Source organism: Protopterus annectens, chromosome 13.part0, assembly GCF_019279795.1.
Source record: "Protopterus annectens isolate FY-2018-M chromosome 13.part0, PAN1.0, whole genome shotgun sequence".
Classification (NCBI taxonomy): domain Eukaryota; kingdom Metazoa; phylum Chordata; order Ceratodontiformes; family Protopteridae; genus Protopterus; species Protopterus annectens.
Window position 1 is genome coordinate 161,898,980 of NC_056747.1, and position 21,302 is coordinate 161,920,281.

The following is a 21,302-nucleotide window of genomic DNA, read 5'->3' on the forward strand; positions in this document are numbered from 1 at the left end:
GGCAATGTTACAATTGCCTCATGTACACAGACAACCCTCTCCTCCTACCACAAAACACAAATACATGCGAGAGATGCAACTATACGGCCAAACTGGAGGCTGAGCTCTCTCAACATAGGACTGGCAAGACCAGACAGGAGGAGAAGGTAACCACACACACTATAGACCCAGTCTCACATAATACCATCACAACCTCAAATCATACACATAAACACACAAAGACGTACTCGGAGGCTCTGATCAAAAATCTAACAAAACAGCAGAGGCCACCAAAGCAGACACCCAAACTACTACCACCTCAGAACACAACACCTGCAACACATAGACCACACAGTCAGAGTGACAAGCAATCACAGCCCTTAAGGCCAAACACAATGCCAGACACACTAGTCATTGGTGACTCCATAGTCAGACACACTGACGTCCCGCTCACCAGACTGAGTAAGGAAAAGGTCACAGTAAGCTGCCTGTCGGGCGCCAGAATCCGCCACATAACGCAAGCACTCAGTTCTCTCAACAGCAGGTACAAGTAAGACTCAATCATTGTCCACGCTGGTGTAAACGACCAGAGACGTACCTCCTTGGACTACATGAAAAGAGACAGAGGAGCTCTCTGATTATGTAGCCCAAGCAGGTATGACCCTGACCTTGAGCAGTATCCTACCTTCACCAAGAATGATGCTACAATGCAGAGATAAGGTGATCAGCCTTAAACTCTGGTGTCATTCAAAGGGGATCCAATGTCTGTCTGCCTGGGATGACATGCTGGACAAGCCACGCTGCTTCACAAGGGACGGCTTGCACCTGTCACCCCTGGGATTCCGGATTTTGGCAAAGGCCCTTGCCACCCCCATAGTGCCTTTTTTAGGCAAGGCTCAAATTCTAAACCTACCACCCTAGAACACAACAAAGAAAAAAAACTAAGGGTAATGCTGCTCAATGCCAGAAGTCTTAACCTCAAGATGCACGCACTCGAGGCCCTTCTCAGTATGGAGAACATCGATGTCTGTGCTGTGACAGAAACCTGGTTCAAGGCTCCTGAGAGCACCCCAGCACTATCAGGTTTTACCTCATATCATGCTTTCCGGCCCCAAAATCCGGACAATACCAAGAAAGGTGGGGGGGTATCCATATTCATCAAGGGCACCCACACCTCAAGATTGGTGGCAACGCACGATGCATCGGAAACCATCCAGGTGCAATTAACCATAGGCAAGACTGCTCTGCAATTTGTAGCATGTTACAGGCCACCCTCGCAAACTCAGGAACCTCACATGGCCTTCCTGAAAACACTGGAGGGGATAAATGTATCTCCGAACACCATCATACTAGGTGACTTCAACTACCCTAATATAGACTGGGAACACTACTCAAGCCCAAACACTCTAGCCCAAAAGTTCCTGGAGTTCATAAACTCAAATGCCATGGAACAACTAGTCACCATCCCCACAAGAGGAGAAAACATACTTGATCTCATTATCACGAACATGGGAGCACAATGTTCAACACCGGAAGTATACCCCTCACTGGTGAGATCAGATCACAAACTAATCTCGCTGGAGGTCCTTATCCCGCACCCGAAATAAAAAGACCACAGTAAAGAACTTCGAAAGCCGACTTCACACTGCTTAAGACTAGTGTGGTCTCCTTTAAGGCCCCGAGCCGGGCGTAAACATTACTCAAACCACTGAATCACTTACAAATGCCTTCTACCAGCACCTGCAGGGCTGCATGGATCAGGCAATCCCAAGCAAAACAAAGACTCTTTGTACCAAAGGCAAGCGTCCACTCTGGTGGACCCCAGCCATAAACAAACTCTATAACAAAAGGAGAAAGCTACTACAAGATAGAGCAAAATCCTTAAAAGGAAAGACACCGCTGATCACTATAAGTAACACCTAAGAGCTCTCATAAAATCATCCAAAGCTAATTTTGAGAGAAAAATAGCTAAGGACTCTAAAGACAACCATAAGGCATTCTTTAGCTATGTCAGAAACCTAGGAGGAAACTCCCAGATATGCTCAGAATTAGTCCAAAATGATGTGAAGATTACTGATCCTACAGACATTGCCAACATACTGGCTGACAGGTTCAGTGCAAACCCCCAAAAGGAGAGATATCTATACCAAATGATTGTAGCCCCCAAACATCTCTAACTAGCAGGTGAGAACTGCTCTCTCCAAGGCAAAGAACACAGCTTCCATGGGACCTGATGGTGTCCCCGGCTGTGTGCTCCACGAACTCAACGAGGAATTAAACCCACAGTTAGGACAGCTGTTTAATCTTAGTCTCACCTCCGGATACGCATTCCAGGAGTGGCACAGCGACTGTGGTCCCACTTCACAAAGGTGGTGCCTCCACCGACCCCGGAAATTACCGTCCCATTAGCTTGACAAGCCTTATCTGCAAAGCCATGGAGAGGATCATAATGGATCTCATAAATAAAGACATAGGGAATTTGCAGACTTTGGATCCAACCCAGTTTGGCTTTGTCAAAGGCAGATCATGCCTTTTAAACTTGGTTGACTTTTTCGAAACAGTCACCAAGGCCATTGACGAGGGAAAGGCAGTCCGTACAGCCTACCTAGACCTGGCGAAGGCTTTCGATACAATACCCCACTCGGGTATCATTGAAAAACTCATCAACTTAAATGTAAACCCATACATTACAAGATGGGTTGCAAACTGGCTGAGTGATAGAACCCACAGGGTCAGAGTTGCTGGCGCCATGTCAGACTCAAAGCCTGTCACGAGTGGTGTCCCACAGGGCTCAGTCCTGGGCCCACTCTTGTTTGGCATCTACTTTTCTGAAGTGCAAGCAAACACAGGAGGGTTATGGCTGACAAAGTTTGCAGATGACTGCAAACTGGGCGCCGTAGTCGAAAACACATCTGACACAGATATCCTTCAAAAGGGTCTCACAGAAACGGATAACTGGTGCCAGAGCCATGGCCTAAAGTTAAATGCCAAGAAATGCATAGTCATACCCTTCGGGAAATACAAGGTTACCCCTAGCTACCACATAGGTGGCAATCCACTGATCACAGAAGAAGTTATCAGGGACCTGGGGACCCAGGTTGACAGGAGCCTTTCATTTGACACTCATATTGCTAAAGTAGTTAGGAAGACCTTCTACATTGCCCACCTTATCATGAAGGGATTCACATCTAGATCAAGGGAGGTCATAGTCTCCCTATACTCATCACTCATCAGACCAATGATTGAGTACAATGCCCCATTCGGAATGTATCTGACCCGACACTTGCAGCAGCTGGAGAGGCCACAAAAGTTCCTCACCAAAAGGATAAAGGGTCTCAAAAATCTGTCTTATGCTGCCTGACTGAAAGAACTCCAGCTATATTCAGTTGCTTACCGCTTGCTCAGAGGTGACCTGTGCCTGACATACAAGGCCATGTCAAACCCAGATTTGATGAACATGCTTCATCTCAAAAAATCTAGATCCCTCAGAGCCACAAGGGCGGGAGACTTAAACCTCGACACGGTTATAAATAGGACGTGCTGGAGGGATAGATTCATCACCCAAAGACTCCCTATGCTGTGGAACAAAATCCCGGTATATGTGAGGCAGAGCACCTCGCTGGCCTTGTTCAAGAGGAATCTTGACCAATGGATGGGAGATCGCAGATACACCCCAGGGGTTACCTTAGTGTCACTGCTCGACAGAGGCACAGCAAAATAATGGGCATAGTTTCTCCAAACTAAAGGGGTGGCGTGAGCCACAAAACTATGGGCTAGGCTTGTAAATGCCCTCGGGCAGATAGCCTAGTATGAACCTATGAATAGTAAAACATCCACAACAGTTGAAGTGTGAGGGGAATTCATTTTGAGTTGGATTTTATCTGAGGATATCTGGTTGTACTTGTTAACTTTGGGGACAGTGGGGAGTAAATGAATTTAATTAGGGGAGTGCCTTCACAAAATAATACAGTTGTGCTTGCTAATCAGAACCAATGAAAGAAGTAAGAGTGAGCTCTGTGCATAAAGTAGCATAAGAGGAGGGTAGCTTGAGAGCCAGTGGTTTTAAGAACCCAGCAGGAAAAAATATGTTGTAAAGTGAAGAAATTATGTCCTTTAAGAATGCATCTGCAGTCATAACATATGGGTTGTCCTGCCTCAGGCAGCCCTCGGTCGGCCGGATTCCAAAGTCTGGGTCCGGCGTCGGCTGGTGTCGCCTCCTCTCCAACGTCAGAATGGCTGGAGTATAAAGGCATCGGCCAACGCCATCTTCAGTCTTTCTTGCCGCGCGGTGTCCGAAGCAGAAGCAGTTCGCAAGTGCCGGTCAGTCAGCTCCTGTGTTTTCAGTACCGAAGTAATCTAAAAGCTAAGTACCCCGTTGGGGAACATTTTTTCTTGCCTCAACCGATGTCAGAACAACTTGAGAAAGTTAATAATTGTTTGTCTTGTGGTAAACAAATACCTCATAAGGACTATCATTCTTATTGCCTCCCTTGCCTGGGCCCAGACCACGACGTCTCGGCCTGCGCTTACTTTAATAAGTGCACTCTCAGGCGCCGGGCAGAATTTGCCGAAGACTTTTTCGGCGAATCTTTCACTTATATCATGCCATCGGAACAACCGACAACTCAATCTACCGAAAAACGAAAGGACCGGGACTGACATCCTCGGCCCACGTCCTCTACCGATACTCCTCCTAAACCCTCCGCAAGTGCTTTGGTCCCTTTGGAAGTGGTAATTCAACCGCTCCAGGCCGATGACACAGCGTTAACACGTCCTTCGGTCTCGGAGTCTACACCGGTGCCGGTTGTTCATTTTCCTCCAGAAACCGAAGTTCTGGATCTACCCGACACCATTCCTGTGGACAAGGTTACTCCTGCACGTGGGGCAGCTAGGCCTCCTGTAGCCATGTCCATCAAGGCCTTTGCACGTGCTAAGGCCGCCAGCCAGGCCAAGGCCCATCCTAAACCTACTGCCCAGGCCCTTTCTTCTGATAAACAGATCATGTCTCTTGCTGCAGACCTTATTTCTCTTATCATGGGGGTCTCAGCCTCATCCAGACAGAGGTTCTCAGCTGCCTGCAGAGAAAAGGCCCAGAACTGAGCAGGCCGACAACCTCTCTTCAGATGAAGCCTCTGGGGATTCTGAGCATTCAGATACCCAAGAAGAATCCTTCCAGGCCTATGAGGACTCTTATGCCGAGGAATCAATTCCCTCTGCCTCTCTTCCAGAGGATTTTTCATTCGGTGCAGTCCTACACTCCTGAGGGAGCATTTTAAATGGCAGGGTCAGGAATTCTCTGATTCCAGGAAAAGGCTACGTACCTTCCTCAAGCTACCCCAGCACAGACCTTTAGCTATCCCTCCAGTTATGGATGTCCTGGATGATGTTTTCTCAGACTCCAGTGCTAACCCTGATTCTCTCCCTCCTGCTCCTGTCAAGCCAGACAGATATTATAGGGTCCCTGACACCCACAAACATCTCTTTAAGGCCCATTCTGTGGATCTAGAAACTATTTCACAGGGCCCCAAGGGAGTGGCTACTTCCACAGCCAAGAATCCACTGCCAGCGGATAGGGAAGCTAGGTCCCTGGAGAGATGGGGTAAAAAAGTTTATACCTCTACCACCCTGGCCATGAGGTCACTTAACTGCCTTTTTTCATATGTTTCAGTACCAGGATTTTTTACTGGATGATTTACAGAAAAAGCTAGCCTCTCCTGAGCCTATTGATAGAAAGGCATTGCAGGATCTAGTACATAACACTCGGCAGGTTAGCAATAATTTTCTTCATTGTGGTTATGATGCATTGGAGGCTTCATGTAGGGCAGCTATGACTGGGGCTGTTATACGTAGACATGCTTGGTTAAAAGAACAGCCACTGCCAGACCATGTTAAAGTAAAGTTACTTGATGCACCTCTGGAAAAACAGAAGCTTTTTGGTGCTAATGCACAAGATGTGTTGAAGTCCATTGAGGAAAAAGCTAAATCAGTTCAGACAGTCAAAGATTTCCTCCAGGTTCAGCCACCCAGATTCAGCAGGAATTGGCCTTCAAAGAATTGGTCCTTTCTAGACACTGACAAGTTTCAAAGGGGAAAAAACAGATGTGGCCGAGGTAGAGGACAATACCGAGGCTCCTACAGGGGCCGCCAATGGCAACCACCAAATCAAAGAAGTGGCGCAGGCAGTCCAGCTGCACCACAAGGACAACCACAATGACTTGACTTTCATACCGTCTACAAGGGCTCAAAGAGAAGCTCCTTTGGGCGGAAAATTATCCTTATTCTCAAAACACTGGCATATCTTAACCAAGGACAACTGGATTCTGGATTTAATAGACAAGGGTTACAGATTCCACTTCCATACTTTACCAATAAGACAAGGCATGCCAAACCTGCCACTTCATCAAAGGGCAGAGGCACTCATTCAAGTTTCAAAGCTGTTAAATATAAAAGCAATAGATAAGGTCCCTCCACAGGAACAAGGCCAGGGATTTTATTCAAGACTGTTCCTTATTCCAAGAAAGGAAAACAAATGGAGGCCTATACTGGACTTGTCTACTCTAAATACTTATCTCATTGTGCCAAAGTTCAAAATGCTGACGTTGCAGCAACTCCTTCCCATGCTGGGCAAGGGGTTTTGGCTGGTCACTCTGGACCTCAAGGAGGCATACCTGCATGTCCCAATCAGACAAAGCTGCAGAAGATACCTCAGATTTCTTGCAGGGACAGAGCATTATCAATTCTCAGCATTGCCGTTTGGCTTATCTACTGCGGCGCCCAGAGTGTTCACGAAATGCCTGGCATCAGTAGTGGCACACTGCAGACTCCAGGGGATTCAAATATACCCCTACCTGGACGACTGCCTCATACAAGCAGACAACAAACAAACCTTGATAGCAAACTTGGACTATGTCATTCAATTACTACAGGCCTTGGGATACACAGTCAACATTCAGAAATCAAGACTTCTGCCATCCCAACAAATTATTTTTCTAGGAGCCAAACTGGACACAAAAACACAAATGGCTTATCTCACAGAGGAAAAACAGCAGTTACCAGAGTACTTCAAAGGCCTAGCAAAGCTCTCCCAGCTGACTGCAAGGAAAATCCTGCAGGCTCTGGGGTTCATGGCATCTTGCATTCTTCTGATACCTTTGGCAAGACTTCATATGAGAAAGCTGCAATGGTACTTAAAAAGCTTATGGTCCTAACACAGCCAAAGCCTAGAGGACGTAATCCCACTGATTCCATGTCTGCAAAGAGAATTTTTGTGGTGGGCTCAAGCAAGTCAGCTAAACAAAGGCATGTCTTTCAACAAACCTCAAGCAGGTGAAATGATTACAACAGACGCCTCAGACCATGGATGGGGGGCGCACATGGAGGGCAGATGCATTCAAGGTCAATGGACACCAAGGGAAAGGCATCTGCACATAAACCAAAAAGAGATGGCAGTGATACATGCAATCGAGACTTTCGAAAAATCACTTCAAGGACATTTGCTAATAAGGACAGACAACACCACTGTTATGTGGTATATAAACAAGCAGGGAGGCACTCATTCTTATCCCCTCTGCAGACTAACTATGATTCTCTGGGAGAAATCCCTAGGTCTGAAGATGCATTTGCAATCACAGTTTGTGCCAGGCAAGGACAATGTACTGGCGGACAAGCTGAGCAGAAATTTCTTGGATCCACATGAATGGATGCTGCATCCTCACATTTTCTCACAAATAACAAGGACATGGGGAAGACCGGACATAGATCTCTTTGCTTCTCACATGAATCATCACCTGGAAAAGTTCTGTACAAGGACCCACCATCCTCTAGCCTGGAAAACGGATGCTCTCTCCTTCAGCTGGAATTCCCTAACAATTTATGCATTCCCTCCTCTACCACTGTTGATCAAGGTGATACTGAAGATCAAAGCAGAACAACCAACAGGCATTTTGATAGCTCCAGACTGGCCAAGGCAGCACTGGTACCCATTGCTGTTGAGCATAACTCGGACCAAACCATGGCCTCTGCCCCTATGGCCTGTGCTTCTAACACAACACAATTACAGGACTGTTCATTAAAACCTGAAAACATTGCATCTGACAGCCTGGAGGTTACCATAACTCCTTCCGATATCTCTTTCCAAAAAAGTTCAAGAGATCTTACTGGAAGCACGCAGACCTTCCACCAGAAAAACCTATTCAGCCAAGTGGAAGAGATTCATCATCTGGAATGCTAACAGGGGTCAGGATACAACAGTATTGAGTATACCCCAGATATTGGAATACTTGGCAGAAATGTTTCATACTGGTCTCTCATATTCTTCCATAAAGATTCATGCCTCAGCAATCTCAGCAAAATACAATTGTGATCCACCTGAGTTTTCACATCCTTTGCTAAGACGGTTCCTAAGAGGGATAAAGAATATCAAACCTCCCAGGAAACCGCCAGTACCTGCATGGGACCTCAATTTCGTCTTGGAAAAGTTAACGCTTCCTCCCTTTGAACCAGCAGCAACTTCAGAAATGCAATTTCTCTCATGGAAAATGGTTTTCCTATTGGCAATCACATCAGCAAGAAGAGTCTCGGAGATACAGGTGCTCATGGCAGTACCTCCTTTTCTCATTTTTCATCAGGACAGAGTCTCTCTAAGAACCAATCCTTCATTCATGCCAAAAGTAATTTCCAGGGTGTCTCTAAATCAAGCCATTCACCTGCCTACTTTCTTCCCCAATCCTCAAAACAGGGGGGAAGGCACTGCTGCATACTTTGGACATACACAGACAACTATGCTACTGCTTGGACAGAACTAAGGCCACCAGAAAGTCTGACCAACTGCTTGTAGCCTATGCTGCTGGAGTACAAGGAAAAGCAATCTCCAAACAAACAATTTCCAAATGGATTGGACACTGCATCAGATTCTGCTATTCTTATCATGGAAAAGGTGTGCCAGCCAATATTAGGCCACACTCCACCAGAGCTATAGCCACATCCACAGCTTTCCTAAGAGGAGTGGCTACAAAGGACATTCTAGAGGCTGCTACATGGAGCTCCGTGCATACATTTACCAAGCACTACAACCTGCCTTTATACTCCATATCCCGAGCAGGCTTTGCTTCGGCAGTCCTGCAGGGCATTTTAGCTACACCGTCACTTTCTTAGTTCCAACCACCCCCAGCTTGGCTATGGTGTTCAACCCATATGTTATGACTGCAGTTGCATTCTTGAAGGACATAGTACAGTTTTGTACCTACCATAAATGTAGATGTCCGATAGATATGCAACTGCAGTCGGATTTTCCCACCCTCCTACCCCTCTGCAACCTTCTTTATGGGTCCACTGCCCCTATCCCTCTTAGCTGAGGGTATCGCCTATGGTGTATCTGTTTATTACTGTTGTGCATGTCTGGAATTGTTTATCCATTCACCAAATTTAGCCTTCCTAGGAGGGCACCTGGCATCTGGGGCAAGAAACACTGAAGAAGATGGCGTCGGCCGATGCCTTTATACTCCAGCCGTTCTGACGTCTGAGAGGAGGCGACACCAGCTGACGCCGGACCCAGACTTTGGAATCCGGCCGACCGAGGGCTGCCTGAGGCAGGACAACCCATATGTTATGACTGCAGTTGCATATCTATCAGACATCTACATTTATGGTAGGTACAAAACTGTACTTTCTCCTTGCAGCACTCTCTTATGCCAGAGGCTGTTTTCATTTAATTTTTATCTTGAAATGTATTTTTTCATTCATACAGTCATGTTGGCCATTACCTTATGCATTAGCTTTGCTTTGCACTACTTGCTTTTCTCCACTGTATTAATATTCTGTTGCATCTGTGCCTTTTTACATTTCATACACAGACATAGCCTTGCAAAATGGTTATTCCCTCTGCATAATCTACACATTTGATTTTCATCTCTGCAGCATAACTCTTTATGCCTATATCCACACACACTGCATTTAGCCAGGATGTGCTTTCTGACCGCTGTTTTACCAGGTGCTAACTTAGTTACCATGTTGTTGCCTACTTTGCAGCCTTTATTTTCATTGTTTCTGGATGTCAGTTTGCATTGTTTTCACAGTATCAGTTTTAATGATGATCATTTTATCTCTAACTTTTTGAGTTGCATATTAAACTGCTCACACAGCACACATCTGTGGATGTTTCCAGTGTTGAATCCTATTCTGTTAATTTGCTTCTTAGAAGGAAAATGTCTGATGCTACAGGCTGTTATATTTATCAGTGAATTGGATAGTTCACCAAGTTCATTTATATATGCATCCATAATCTAATGCACCCGTTGATTTATTCCAAAAAGTGTCCCACAATAAGGTAGTCTTTTTTGATTCTCATTATATTTTGAACTTTTCAATGCTTCAAGTTTTGTTTTTTCATTTTCTTTAAAAAGAAAAAAAAGAAGAAAATACCTTAACAGCTTCCTCACCAGTGACATTGAATGCAGGACTGAATTCTTCTGAGAGGTTTCTCTGCAAAGGCAGAGGTGGTGGTCATTATTAATATAATGTGTTGTAAAACTGTTTAGTTTCTTCTAACGCCATGTCAGAGCTGAATGAGAAAATAAATTGATTAAGGAGCAATTTAGAGCAGCAAATGGAGATACTGTATGAGCATAAGATAACCATCAGATGCTTTCATAATGGAGCGACCTAGCCGTGGTCACACTACTTCCATCTTAGACTTAATGTCCTAAAAAATTGATGTAGCTATATTACTCAAGTACTTGGTATGCAACTGTCTTATCCTCTTTTGTTCTGCAACATAAAACAGTTGCCCATTTTCCACAAATAAGGGATATTTTTTTATTTTCCTAAGGTTAGTAGTAATTTAAGCAGATTTTTTTCTTTTTAATTAGTAGCACATTTCTTTATCCAAGCAGTTTTATGACCGGCTTCTAAGTGAAGCAAGTACCTTTGGAAAATGATTCTTTACAGCTTTCTGACGTGTAAAAGAATGACTCCACTATGACTGCAAAAATTTTTTTTCACAAAGCAGTCTTCCACCACAAACAAAACATTCAAACTGGGTTTATCCAAAGTCTGATGCCATTTTGACCTCAATTACCGTAACATTGTTATTGAATGGCAAAACTACTGAAACCACTGTTCAGATAACTTCACTACTTTCCTCACGTACTTGCTAACTCTGAGGGTGTAGCACCTCTTTGAAGTCCTATACCTTTGTGGTGGCAACATATAGGCTTGGGTGAGGACACCCACAAAATTACTAATTTAGTAAAAACAGTGGAATTCAGGATTTTAAAGCAGTCCACTTTGAAAATGATCCAACTGCATCCTGTCTTTTTCAGACCTTTTGTTGAGTGATACTTTGTGCAGAAATGCCATTGATTTAAAACATTGCCATTTATTATGCTGCTAAGTGCCCTTTACACTGTTGATACTTTTCTTTTGTACTGGTGGTTGTTTCAGCTTTTCCCAGTTGGGGGTCACCACAGCAGAACTCCGGTCCGCTAATGATTGTCGGTAGGTTTTTACAGTGCCGAGGTGCCAGTTTAATGCCCAACTTTCAACGAAGGTACGCTTAATAATCCTAAATGTTGAATAACAAAAAATCCAACTCCAAGAACGTCAATACTTTATTCCAGCAATGCTTTAGGATATAAATCCTTCTTCAGTGCATTATGCTGTAATAAAGTATTGACGTTGTTGGAGTTGGAATTTTTCTGTTGTTCACCTTTTATTTTCTAACTTCTGGTTTATCACTACATCAGCCTTTGGTCTTAAGATCCTGTTTAGAGCAGTGATTTTTAGATGTAAGTGTTTCTCAAAGTGGTATGTTTTGTTGACCCTCTTTAGATCTGATGGACCCTTAAATTTGACAGACGAAAACGTGATGTATGCTGTGTGGGAAGTGGAGAGAGAGAGAAAATCAACCCACATCCCATGTGGGGGATTGGACTTCACTGCCTTTCACCTTCTTTGTTTTAACCTGCTGTGAAATGACATCACCTTGAGAAAAGTTAAGCTCACATGATGAAATTAACCATCAGTCCAGCAGGTGTTGATGGAATGCCAAGACATTTTATTTACACTTTAAATGTCAGTTTTCTATAACATTATTTCTTATGAATCATTTTTTTTTAAGTAGTTCAGAGATGCACTTGTCACTTGCCTTGGATTAGCCTGGTCACTTTGCCTGTCATTTATATATATATATATATATATATATTTCATTGTTGAATTATGAGTTAAACTGTCTTCAGCTGTCTGAGTATTTTCTGAAGTAAAGAAAGTTGAAAAAAATGTTGCTGTACTTTTTGTTGTCTTTGTTACTGTCTGCCTGTTTACTGGTTTTCCCAGGGGATATTTGATTGCAGCACCTTCCGTCTTCCGTTCAGGTGAAGAAGAAGCCATCAGCGTGACAATATTTAATGCTGCTAAAGAAACAAAGGTCCAGGTTCAACTTGTAATCAAGGGAGAAACCGTAGCTCATAGTCATGGGACAGTGTTTGGTAAGATCTCAAGTGGTGTCTTAGTTTATTCTAAATGCATGAATACGTTGTGCCCTTAGTATAGTACTGTAGATAGCTCAGTTGGTGGATTTGTAATTTGTGACCTGCAGTATTGTAGTAGTGTTGTGGGTAACATGTTAATCAAGGATTTCAAATGTGGGATAAGTGAATGGAAATTAACAGGAAGTGTGCAAAAATCTTACGTTCATAAAGAAGGGAGGTCAGCTGTGGGAGCAGACTTAAAACCTCCATGTGTTAAAATGACCTGGTCCTTATTTTCTTGTTAATAGCTGTATAGCATACATGGTTTAGATGGAATTAATTTTAAAAACATGTTACTTGCCTTAATTTGATAAACTTGTATGATTGTTCTGATTTGTTCATAAGTGTAATTGGAGGAAATAGTGGAGCAGTCCGTAACTGTCAGAAAACTGTAAAACAGCATTTTTTTCATGTGTAGTCCTTCAGCATTTACATACTCACACACATGGCATTGATACTTAGGTTGCAGCTGCTTTGCTTAGCTAGTAGTTATGACAGAAAGATAAAGATGCTATATGCGCAGAAGTGTATTCTTACCAATATATGCCATTTTCTTTCCTTACAGATAAAGGAACAATTAAGCTCAAGGTATGTCCATGGTTTTACTTTTTAAAATCTCTCTTGAATATTTTTCTACAAATTGCTAAATGATTTTTGAGGATTTAAGTTTCAATAGTTTATCATTTTCTTTTAGAAAGGCTTTAAGCACTGTAACATAAATTCAAGTGTGGGCTGTAGCAATAATGGTTGGGGAAACTGCATTTGTGTGTGTACAGTAGGCTCTAAAACCTAGGTTTGTTAGGGAGAGACCTCCTTATGAACTTAATTATTTTTGATGCATGTATCCATGGTGCTTTGCTTTTTTGTTTTTTTGGTAGTAATATTCCCCAACATTGACTGCTCAGTTTTTTGCAGCTACATCTTCCGTAAAAATACATTAAGTAAACTTTCTATCAAACATCCTTATTAATGAATCACAGATGATTGTAAAAGGAAAGCATTAGAATTCCTTTTGCAATTACACTGCCACTATAAGTAATACCTTGGGCACAGTTTCAACCACACAGGAGATATCTACCCCATACACACACCCAAATGCGGGGGCTTTATCCCATATCTTTAACTACACAGTTGCACAAACACAGCGTCCAGAGAAAAGCCATAAGAAATTCCACCACCTCAAACTCAGCAGTAACCGTAATTGATATAATGTTAGGCAAATCAAGAACATCTTTCCTACCACTCAACAAGGTGATCACTTAATATCGGTTTATACAATGTGTGTGTCTGAATATAGATATATAATGTATATACATGCATATGTATTTGCACATGTATTTTGATTCAGTGCATTTGAGTGGGAATGCTTTTGACTGGAGAAACCATTTGTAGACTCGTATTTGACTGAAAAAAGTGATTACATCAAACTTAAATGTACTCATTGCACAATTGCTCATGACTGGAGGCGAGAAACAGTTAGCAGTGAGTACTAATGCACAAACATATTTCAGAAGAAACTAGAGCAAACACTTTAAAACCTTTTTGTGGGGGGGGGGGCAAGTCCCCTTGCACACCCCCAAGTGGGAGGCTTTGTCCCTCCAGTTCACAGTTGCAAAGTAGTTGAACTGTGAAAAAACAGTTTTGCAGTGCATCTTTACTTCAAATTTCAGTCCGCCATGATTCAGACAAATGAGTTTTCAGTCAAATGTTATTGTATTCAAACTTGTGTCTCATGATTCACCCAAGCAACCATTACTGTGTGCGTGTGGGTGTTTATGCATAAATTCCAAAACTGCTGGCATTGCAATTTAATCCCGTTATTGGAAGGCTATGAAAACTTTATCTTTCAGCAGTCAATGAGCACGTTTAAAAACGGGTTCCAGCTCCTCCCGCTGATTTAACATTGCAGTGTGCCTGAGTGACTCTTTAGATGTCATTTCATGCAAATTCATTCACAAGAAGAGATTAACCTAGGCTTATGTTTCTCTTGTTTCCTAGTGGTATAGTTCATAAAATTTGTTATACTTTGCAGTGTATTGGAAGCTTTTCAGAAGCTCATTTATACCATGTTTAAGATCATATCTTTCCTTGCTTCATGGGTTTTGAAGTGGTTACCTGCATGTTTGGCCTCCTATGCTCCAACTGTGACACCTTTTTTTTTTTTTTTCTGGAGTGTTAGTAATTATTTTATTCTTCCGAGTTTTGCCCCCCATTTGTAAGTTATTAGATTGTGGTTAATTTAAATGTCTTGTTGGGTGTATATAGATGGTATTGGTAGCCATTTTCTGGACTTTGGTTATTGTTGTGTCAGTTAATCATAGACTAGGCAAGTAAGTCTTTGGTTTTAAGCGACAGGTTTGTGGGCACAAAATTCTACTTCAGGTTGAGCAAACTCTGTGCAGCTTAAACATGAACTGATATGTATGCTCCATTTGGATCAAGAACTTAGCAAGAAAAATAATGCACTCCTTTTGAAATGCTTGTTTGTAAAAGATTCCAGTACTGGTGATCCCAAACCTGGAAGAGAGAAGCATAGGCAGGAAGGCTAGATTCCACCTAAAGATTCTCCCAGGCCATCTTCTGTTCACTCAAAGGTTCCACAATCTGAGCATTAATTCTCCTAGTTTGTCAGATAAACCACCCTCTTCTGGGGTTTCCCAAATTGAAGTCATTGTAGTGCCAGCAAGTCCTTTGAGGAAGAATGTGAGTAATACCAATGCAGAGAGCCAGGAGCTAAATAAAATATTTTATTCTACACCTCATTCATTCCTTTCCAGAAGTTCCTGACATTCTCTCCTTGCGCTCTCAAATCTTGACTGGAAGATGATTTTAAGAGTTTGATGAAAACTATAGAAATGCGGGTCTTATCTTCTGATTCTGTTTCCAGGATGACAATAGTTCTTTTGCCATGACATTCATTGCTTTCTTTCCAGCCCCAATTTTTTAAACACCTTTATTAAATTCTTACATTGTACACATAGGTACTCAAACACAATAATAGAAAGGAAAACAAACCATAGTAAATATTTGTAATCGCCATGCATTTTTCAGATATGTTCTGTTAATTCTTACACCACAGAATTAAGTAAATTCTGACTCCCTTAAACTTCAGTCCTCCTTAACATTGTTTTTCATGTATTCCCACAAATTCCATTTATTTCTATGTAGTTTGTTCCTACCCTTTTCTAAATATCCCAACCCTTTACAGTGTTCAGTAGTTCATTTACAGCTGATTTAAAGTTTGACTTTAATTTTCTAGTAATTCCTTTTTTTGGCAGCCATTAATCTTAAAACTTGGATTTTCCTTACCATGTCTGGGCAAATCAGATCTATATCTCATCTAAAATTAGTAATTATTTTGGTTACAACCATTTGCTCTCCTAACATTTCTGACAACGCACTCAGAGAATTTTTTTTAAATCTGCCAACTCGTTACATTCCCGTAAGACATATTCCCAGTTACCTCTGTCATTTCCTTCACACCCCCATCGTTTCCTGTCTACCTGAGGAAAATTCTCTGAAGTCTACTTGTATAAAAATACCCGTCCAAACATTTCCAAGCAAAAATCCTAAATCTTTTGTAGTTTTGCATACTTGGGAGTTATGCAGATGTCCTCTCGTTTTATTTATTGCCTTCCTGCTGTGTCTGCCCAATCTTTTCTAATCTCGTACAGTTATCATGGTATATTCAGTTTTTAATAGTGTATTCCAAGCTCTATTAAAAGCCCTAACACAGTTGGTCTTTTACTTAGCCAATCCCTTTTCTCTTTCCCTTTGCCTGTGTTCTGCCAATCCTTGGTAGGTAAGGTAGTCACTAACCTGAAATCCAGTCTTCTTTTGCTTCTCATCCCTTTCTGTTACCTCCCCCTGTTTAGTTACTTGCCCAGTAACTTTGTTCCTTTGATTTTTCTCCAATAAATTCTACCTCCTCTTTGTCTTTTTTTGTGGCCCTACTTTCTTCAACCCTATTGGTAAAATATATTTTTTCCATTCCGGTGTTGGCTTAGTTCTCAAAATATTTTCTACAGTTTACCCAGCAACAGCCAATTCCCAGCCCTAGTGATCTAGTTTTTGTGGCAGTAAATCTTAGAATTATAAGAAATACAACTGCAGAACTACATGCCTGGATTAGCTAACATGAGCCTGATGCTCTCCCTGTAACTGAAACTTAGTTTAAATCTAGCATAAATGACTCCGAAGTTGTACCTCATGGTTATAATATCAGTGATAACTGTATAAAGAGGAGGAGTGGTGGTATTGCTTTATTATTTCCAGTACCTACCACATTTCCCCTTAGAGCAAACCAACACCAAAATTCAGTTCAGCAGAGCTTATTGCTTTCCTCAAAATAAACAGTTATAAACAAGTATGTATTACTAATAATACCTCTCAACCTCTTAGAACAAGAAATCTGGACAAAGCCATGAAAAAAGTGGTACAAATAGGGACAGTTTTTAAATATTGCTCTTACAAACTTGGAAAGTTGATGGAATAACATGTTTTGCATTAGCATGAATTTCTGAAGGGTGTGAAGTCTGAAACCCAAATGTCTGTCATTATTTTCTAACTTCAGTCTTTAATGATTTGCTACTAAGCCACAATTTTATGAAAAACTTACCAAAAATATGAGGTAAAAATGTAGACATTCTGCAAATATCTATAAAGTTGAGAGGTATTACTGTCCTTTGTCCCTCCTGGCATCAATACAACTATACTCGAAGATACCCTACATTGGATTTCCACAAGAAAAAATTTTACTAGGTGATGTGAATGTGGGTTGGACATAATACTTTTAACTCCCCTACATCTAGCATGAACTTTTATGGTTTCACACAGGTAATTAATAGCCCCACACATTATAGCAAAACATCAAAATCTGTATTAGACTGGATCCTAATATTAGACCCTAGCAAATACTCCACCACGGGTACAATGTCAGACTCTCTCTGAACACCTCCCAATCTATACCACTAGACATCTCACACATCCAGTTAAACAGCATATTTATAAAACAGCATGTAACCTTACGCCATATTTAACCCAGAAATGTTTACTACACTGTCATCTATTAACTGGAACTTCCTAAAAATCCTCCCCTTAGCTAAACATCCTAAATAGCCTTGCATCTCCTTGAAGGAAGCAAATGAAAACAAATAATGCTATCCAAAAAGAGTAGCATGATAATGCAGGCTACAGGAAAAGCTTGGAAAGAAAGGCAGAAATACAAAACAATATCTTAGTCTTCAGAATGTTTCATAATTGTACTAAAAAGCAAATAAATGATGACAAAAAAACAATAGTACAAGTGTCAGAATAATACTAAACATGGCCCTAAAAAATTTTGGACACTCATTAAAGAAATCGTACATCCCAGCCAACCCCAACCTCTCTCTCGATAACTCACCACTCAAAACAATACAGTTCAACTCATATTTTATAGCTACAATAGCATTAGCTAAGGATTCCTCAACATCCAATCACAATCCTGCCCAACAGCCACATATCACCACATCCACTTTCACCTTCAAACCTGTGCCCACATCTTATATAAAACTAAACTTCAACTCAAACCGTGCGTGTCTTCTTCGGCTGATTATCTTCCAAGCGGCTGTTTAAAAATAGCAGTCAGTAGCATTGACTGCCCTGTCTTGGTCCTTATAAATAGGTCATTCCAGGAATACCACATTCCCTGTCTCTGAAAAAAGTCTTACATTATCCCTATGCACAAGGAAGGAAATTTGGGTCTGTATTGTTTCTTCGACAGCTTAGGTTGTCGAATGCTTAATGATAGACACCTAAGCGTTTCACCTTCAAAATCGTGAAAGGCCACATAAGCAAATTCTTTCCTCAGGAAAGAATTTGCTTGGTTGTCCAGAAATGAAATTAACTTTTCAACCTAAATATAATGGGGGGGGGGGCTATGCCCCCACCGCCCCTAACTAAATATACCAACTCCAAGATCACTCTACATTGGGGAAAGGGCAAGTCCCCGATAGCGGCCAAACAAATTCTTTCCCAAGGAAAGAATTTGCTTATATGGCCGTTTGCAATTTTGAAACTTTGACGCTTAGGTGTCTATCATTGAGCATTCAACAACCTAAGCTGTCAAAGAAATAATATAGACCCAGAAATTCAACGGATGTAAGATTGCTATAGGTCTAAAGTTATTTATCTCCCCTTGCCAAAATACTTGAAAAAATGTATTCAAAAACAATTGCTGGACTATCTCCTGCAAAAAGAACTCTTGGCTTCCATCCTTCCCCTAGAACAACAACTAGACGCAGAAAACGAGGACAACGTCCAGAAGTTTCCATAGCACAGGAAATAAGAGAACACTGATTAAATCATGATGATAGTTTAATTGATTTAATGTAAATACAGAATGTTAAGTGCTTTCATCCCTGATTATAAGCAGGACTTCAAAACAAAAAAGCCTCCTCAAAGCTTGCATAATTAATTTAGCTAACCAATCAAGACATAATACAAGTTCAAACTTCAGTAGTGGATACAAATTGTGTATAAAAACAAATGCAATAAATGTCACAAAAAGCATTTCAGTGATAACTTACTAATAAGTACAACTTATTAGGCTCTTAGTTTTAGCACACTGTTTATAGAGAGCATGTCATGAAGACCAGGTATAGTGCTGGCATTTAGCCTTAGCTGCCAGTGGAGCTCATGATACTCCACTGTATCCTCCCATGCCCACCCCCCACCCCCAAGTTTAGGTAGAACATGCTCTAGAATAAAATAAGAACTTGGACAGTTTAACTTGTGTTTGTGTAAAGCATTGTTTACTTGTTTTTTTCTCATGGCAGTGCTCATATATATTTTTAAGAGCTCTTTCCATTTTACCAACGTAGAATGAGTGACAGAAATCAGAGAAGCCTGTATAAATAACTCCAGTGGTATTAGTCTGCTTTGTACAATATACTTTCTTAGAAAGTGTTGGTCTTAAAGTTTGACCCATAAATATGTTTTTGCATGGTTGGCATGATCCACGTTTTAACATGTCTTTATTCCTAGTGTCATAATTACTTATTTTACCATATACATTTTCTTTCTAATTTTTCTTTCAAACTCAGATGATGCAAAGTAGAATTATTTTCCAACAATGTTTCCAAGAAACCAACTAACATGTTGTTTTCTGTTATGCAAAATCTCAAATTGCAGGCATGCTTCTCGGAACCAGTTGATACCTATAAGGTGATGTATACAAGAAAAGAAATGGCATCAATAGTTGCTAGTAACAAATCATTGTAGTAAAATTCCTTTTTTATGTAACCCCCCCCCAAAAAAAAAATCCTGTGAATCCTTTAAAATGTAAGGGAAATTTATATAAAAAAATGTTTCTGTACCATCTATGTATATCTGTAAAGGATGCGTTTATTGATTCTGCAGCAGACACAATAGGACGTAGGGGTGGATCATGGACATTTTTGTGCATTTTGAGTATCCTTAGGATGGCAGGAACCACCATATACTCCGCCGTGATGAATTTGTATAGATTGTGGTTAATCATTTATGGGCCTAAAAGATCATTCAAGGTCAAATTTAATATGTAATAAAAGATATGAATTTCTTTCTTGGAGACCTTGTGAATTTATTTCTTGGAGACCTTGTTTATTGAATTGCATTATTAAGCAGCTCATAGTAGATAAATCTATAGTGTCCGTCAAAACTAACCCTCCCCCTTTTACCGAGTTTCATGATTCTTAGTTTGCTATTTTTTTCCTATTGTTTTTGTCATTCATTAACCCACATTCTTATTTAGTAAGATTAGTAACTAGTGGACATTCTGCATTGAACTTTGGTAGATATAGTACAACACAACAACTGACAAGATTCTGAAAAACACATCAATGAACAAAAAATGCTTGAAAAGACACGTGGGTGAAAACCAACATTGTACACATCTTTTGGGAGGGGTGGCAAAACTCCAAGCATAAGTACCCTGAAGTTACTAATGCCAGAAATACTAAAAATATCAGCTACACAGCCACACAGTGGTCCCCATGTGACCACTCTCCAGACAAAAGTAATAAGATAATCTCCTCACTTCTTCAGACCATATAGATACTTTACATTGATCCAAGCAAGATATCCAACTTTTATTATACAATGACTGGCCATTGGCATTCAAAAACTGGCATGCTGATTGGTCAGCCCAACCATTGTAGATCTGAGCACATACCAATGGAAAAAGGTCTGGTCGCCCAGACTTTTTTCCATTGGTATATACTGTAACTTTTAATTTTTTAAATAACAATAAAATTAGAAATCTGGTCTCTGGATATACAAGAGAGACAGGACAGAGAAAATACTAGGAAAATCAGGAACGTTATTCAAAACTAAAGACATGTACTTGATTTTCCTTGTATTTCCTCCATTCTGCCTCTCTCCTACCCCTAAATTGTCTGAAGTTTTTTTTTATTTAATAAACAAAAGGAGCAATGGAGACCTTCCTTTCTCCATTGGTTCCTTTCAAAAGCACTGATGTACTGGGTAAGCCTGGGAATGCAAGTTCCATACGCATGCTTAGTACATCAAAAAAAGCAACAGGATATGTAGCAGAAGCAGAATACCACGGTGCCGTTATACAAAGACATTGTTTAAGAAAAGTAAGTCATTTTTTTCTTAAGTAATGTCATTGTATAATAGTAGAGGCATGGTTCTCTAAACGATGCCTTCTTTTGAACACCAAAAAGACCAAGCTACTACTGTTTACAACAAAGAGCAAGTACTCCCCCATAGATTTCTCCATTCAATTCAGTAATGGCACCCTTATATCCCTGGACT

At 41.0% G+C, this 21,302-nt stretch overlaps 1 protein-coding gene across 1 annotated transcript in view; it reads left to right on the plus strand.

Annotated features, from left to right (window-relative positions):
* The window catches only part of LOC122787852 (C3 and PZP-like alpha-2-macroglobulin domain-containing protein 8), a 116,897-nt gene that overhangs the window by 60,661 nt on the left and 34,934 nt on the right, over window positions 1-21,302 (plus strand). The window contains exons 2-3 of the mRNA XM_044054767.1: window positions 12,310-12,461; window positions 13,069-13,091. Coding sequence (XP_043910702.1) covers window positions 12,310-12,461; window positions 13,069-13,091 — 175 coding nt within the window. The remainder of the gene's footprint in view (window positions 1-12,309; window positions 12,462-13,068; window positions 13,092-21,302) is intronic.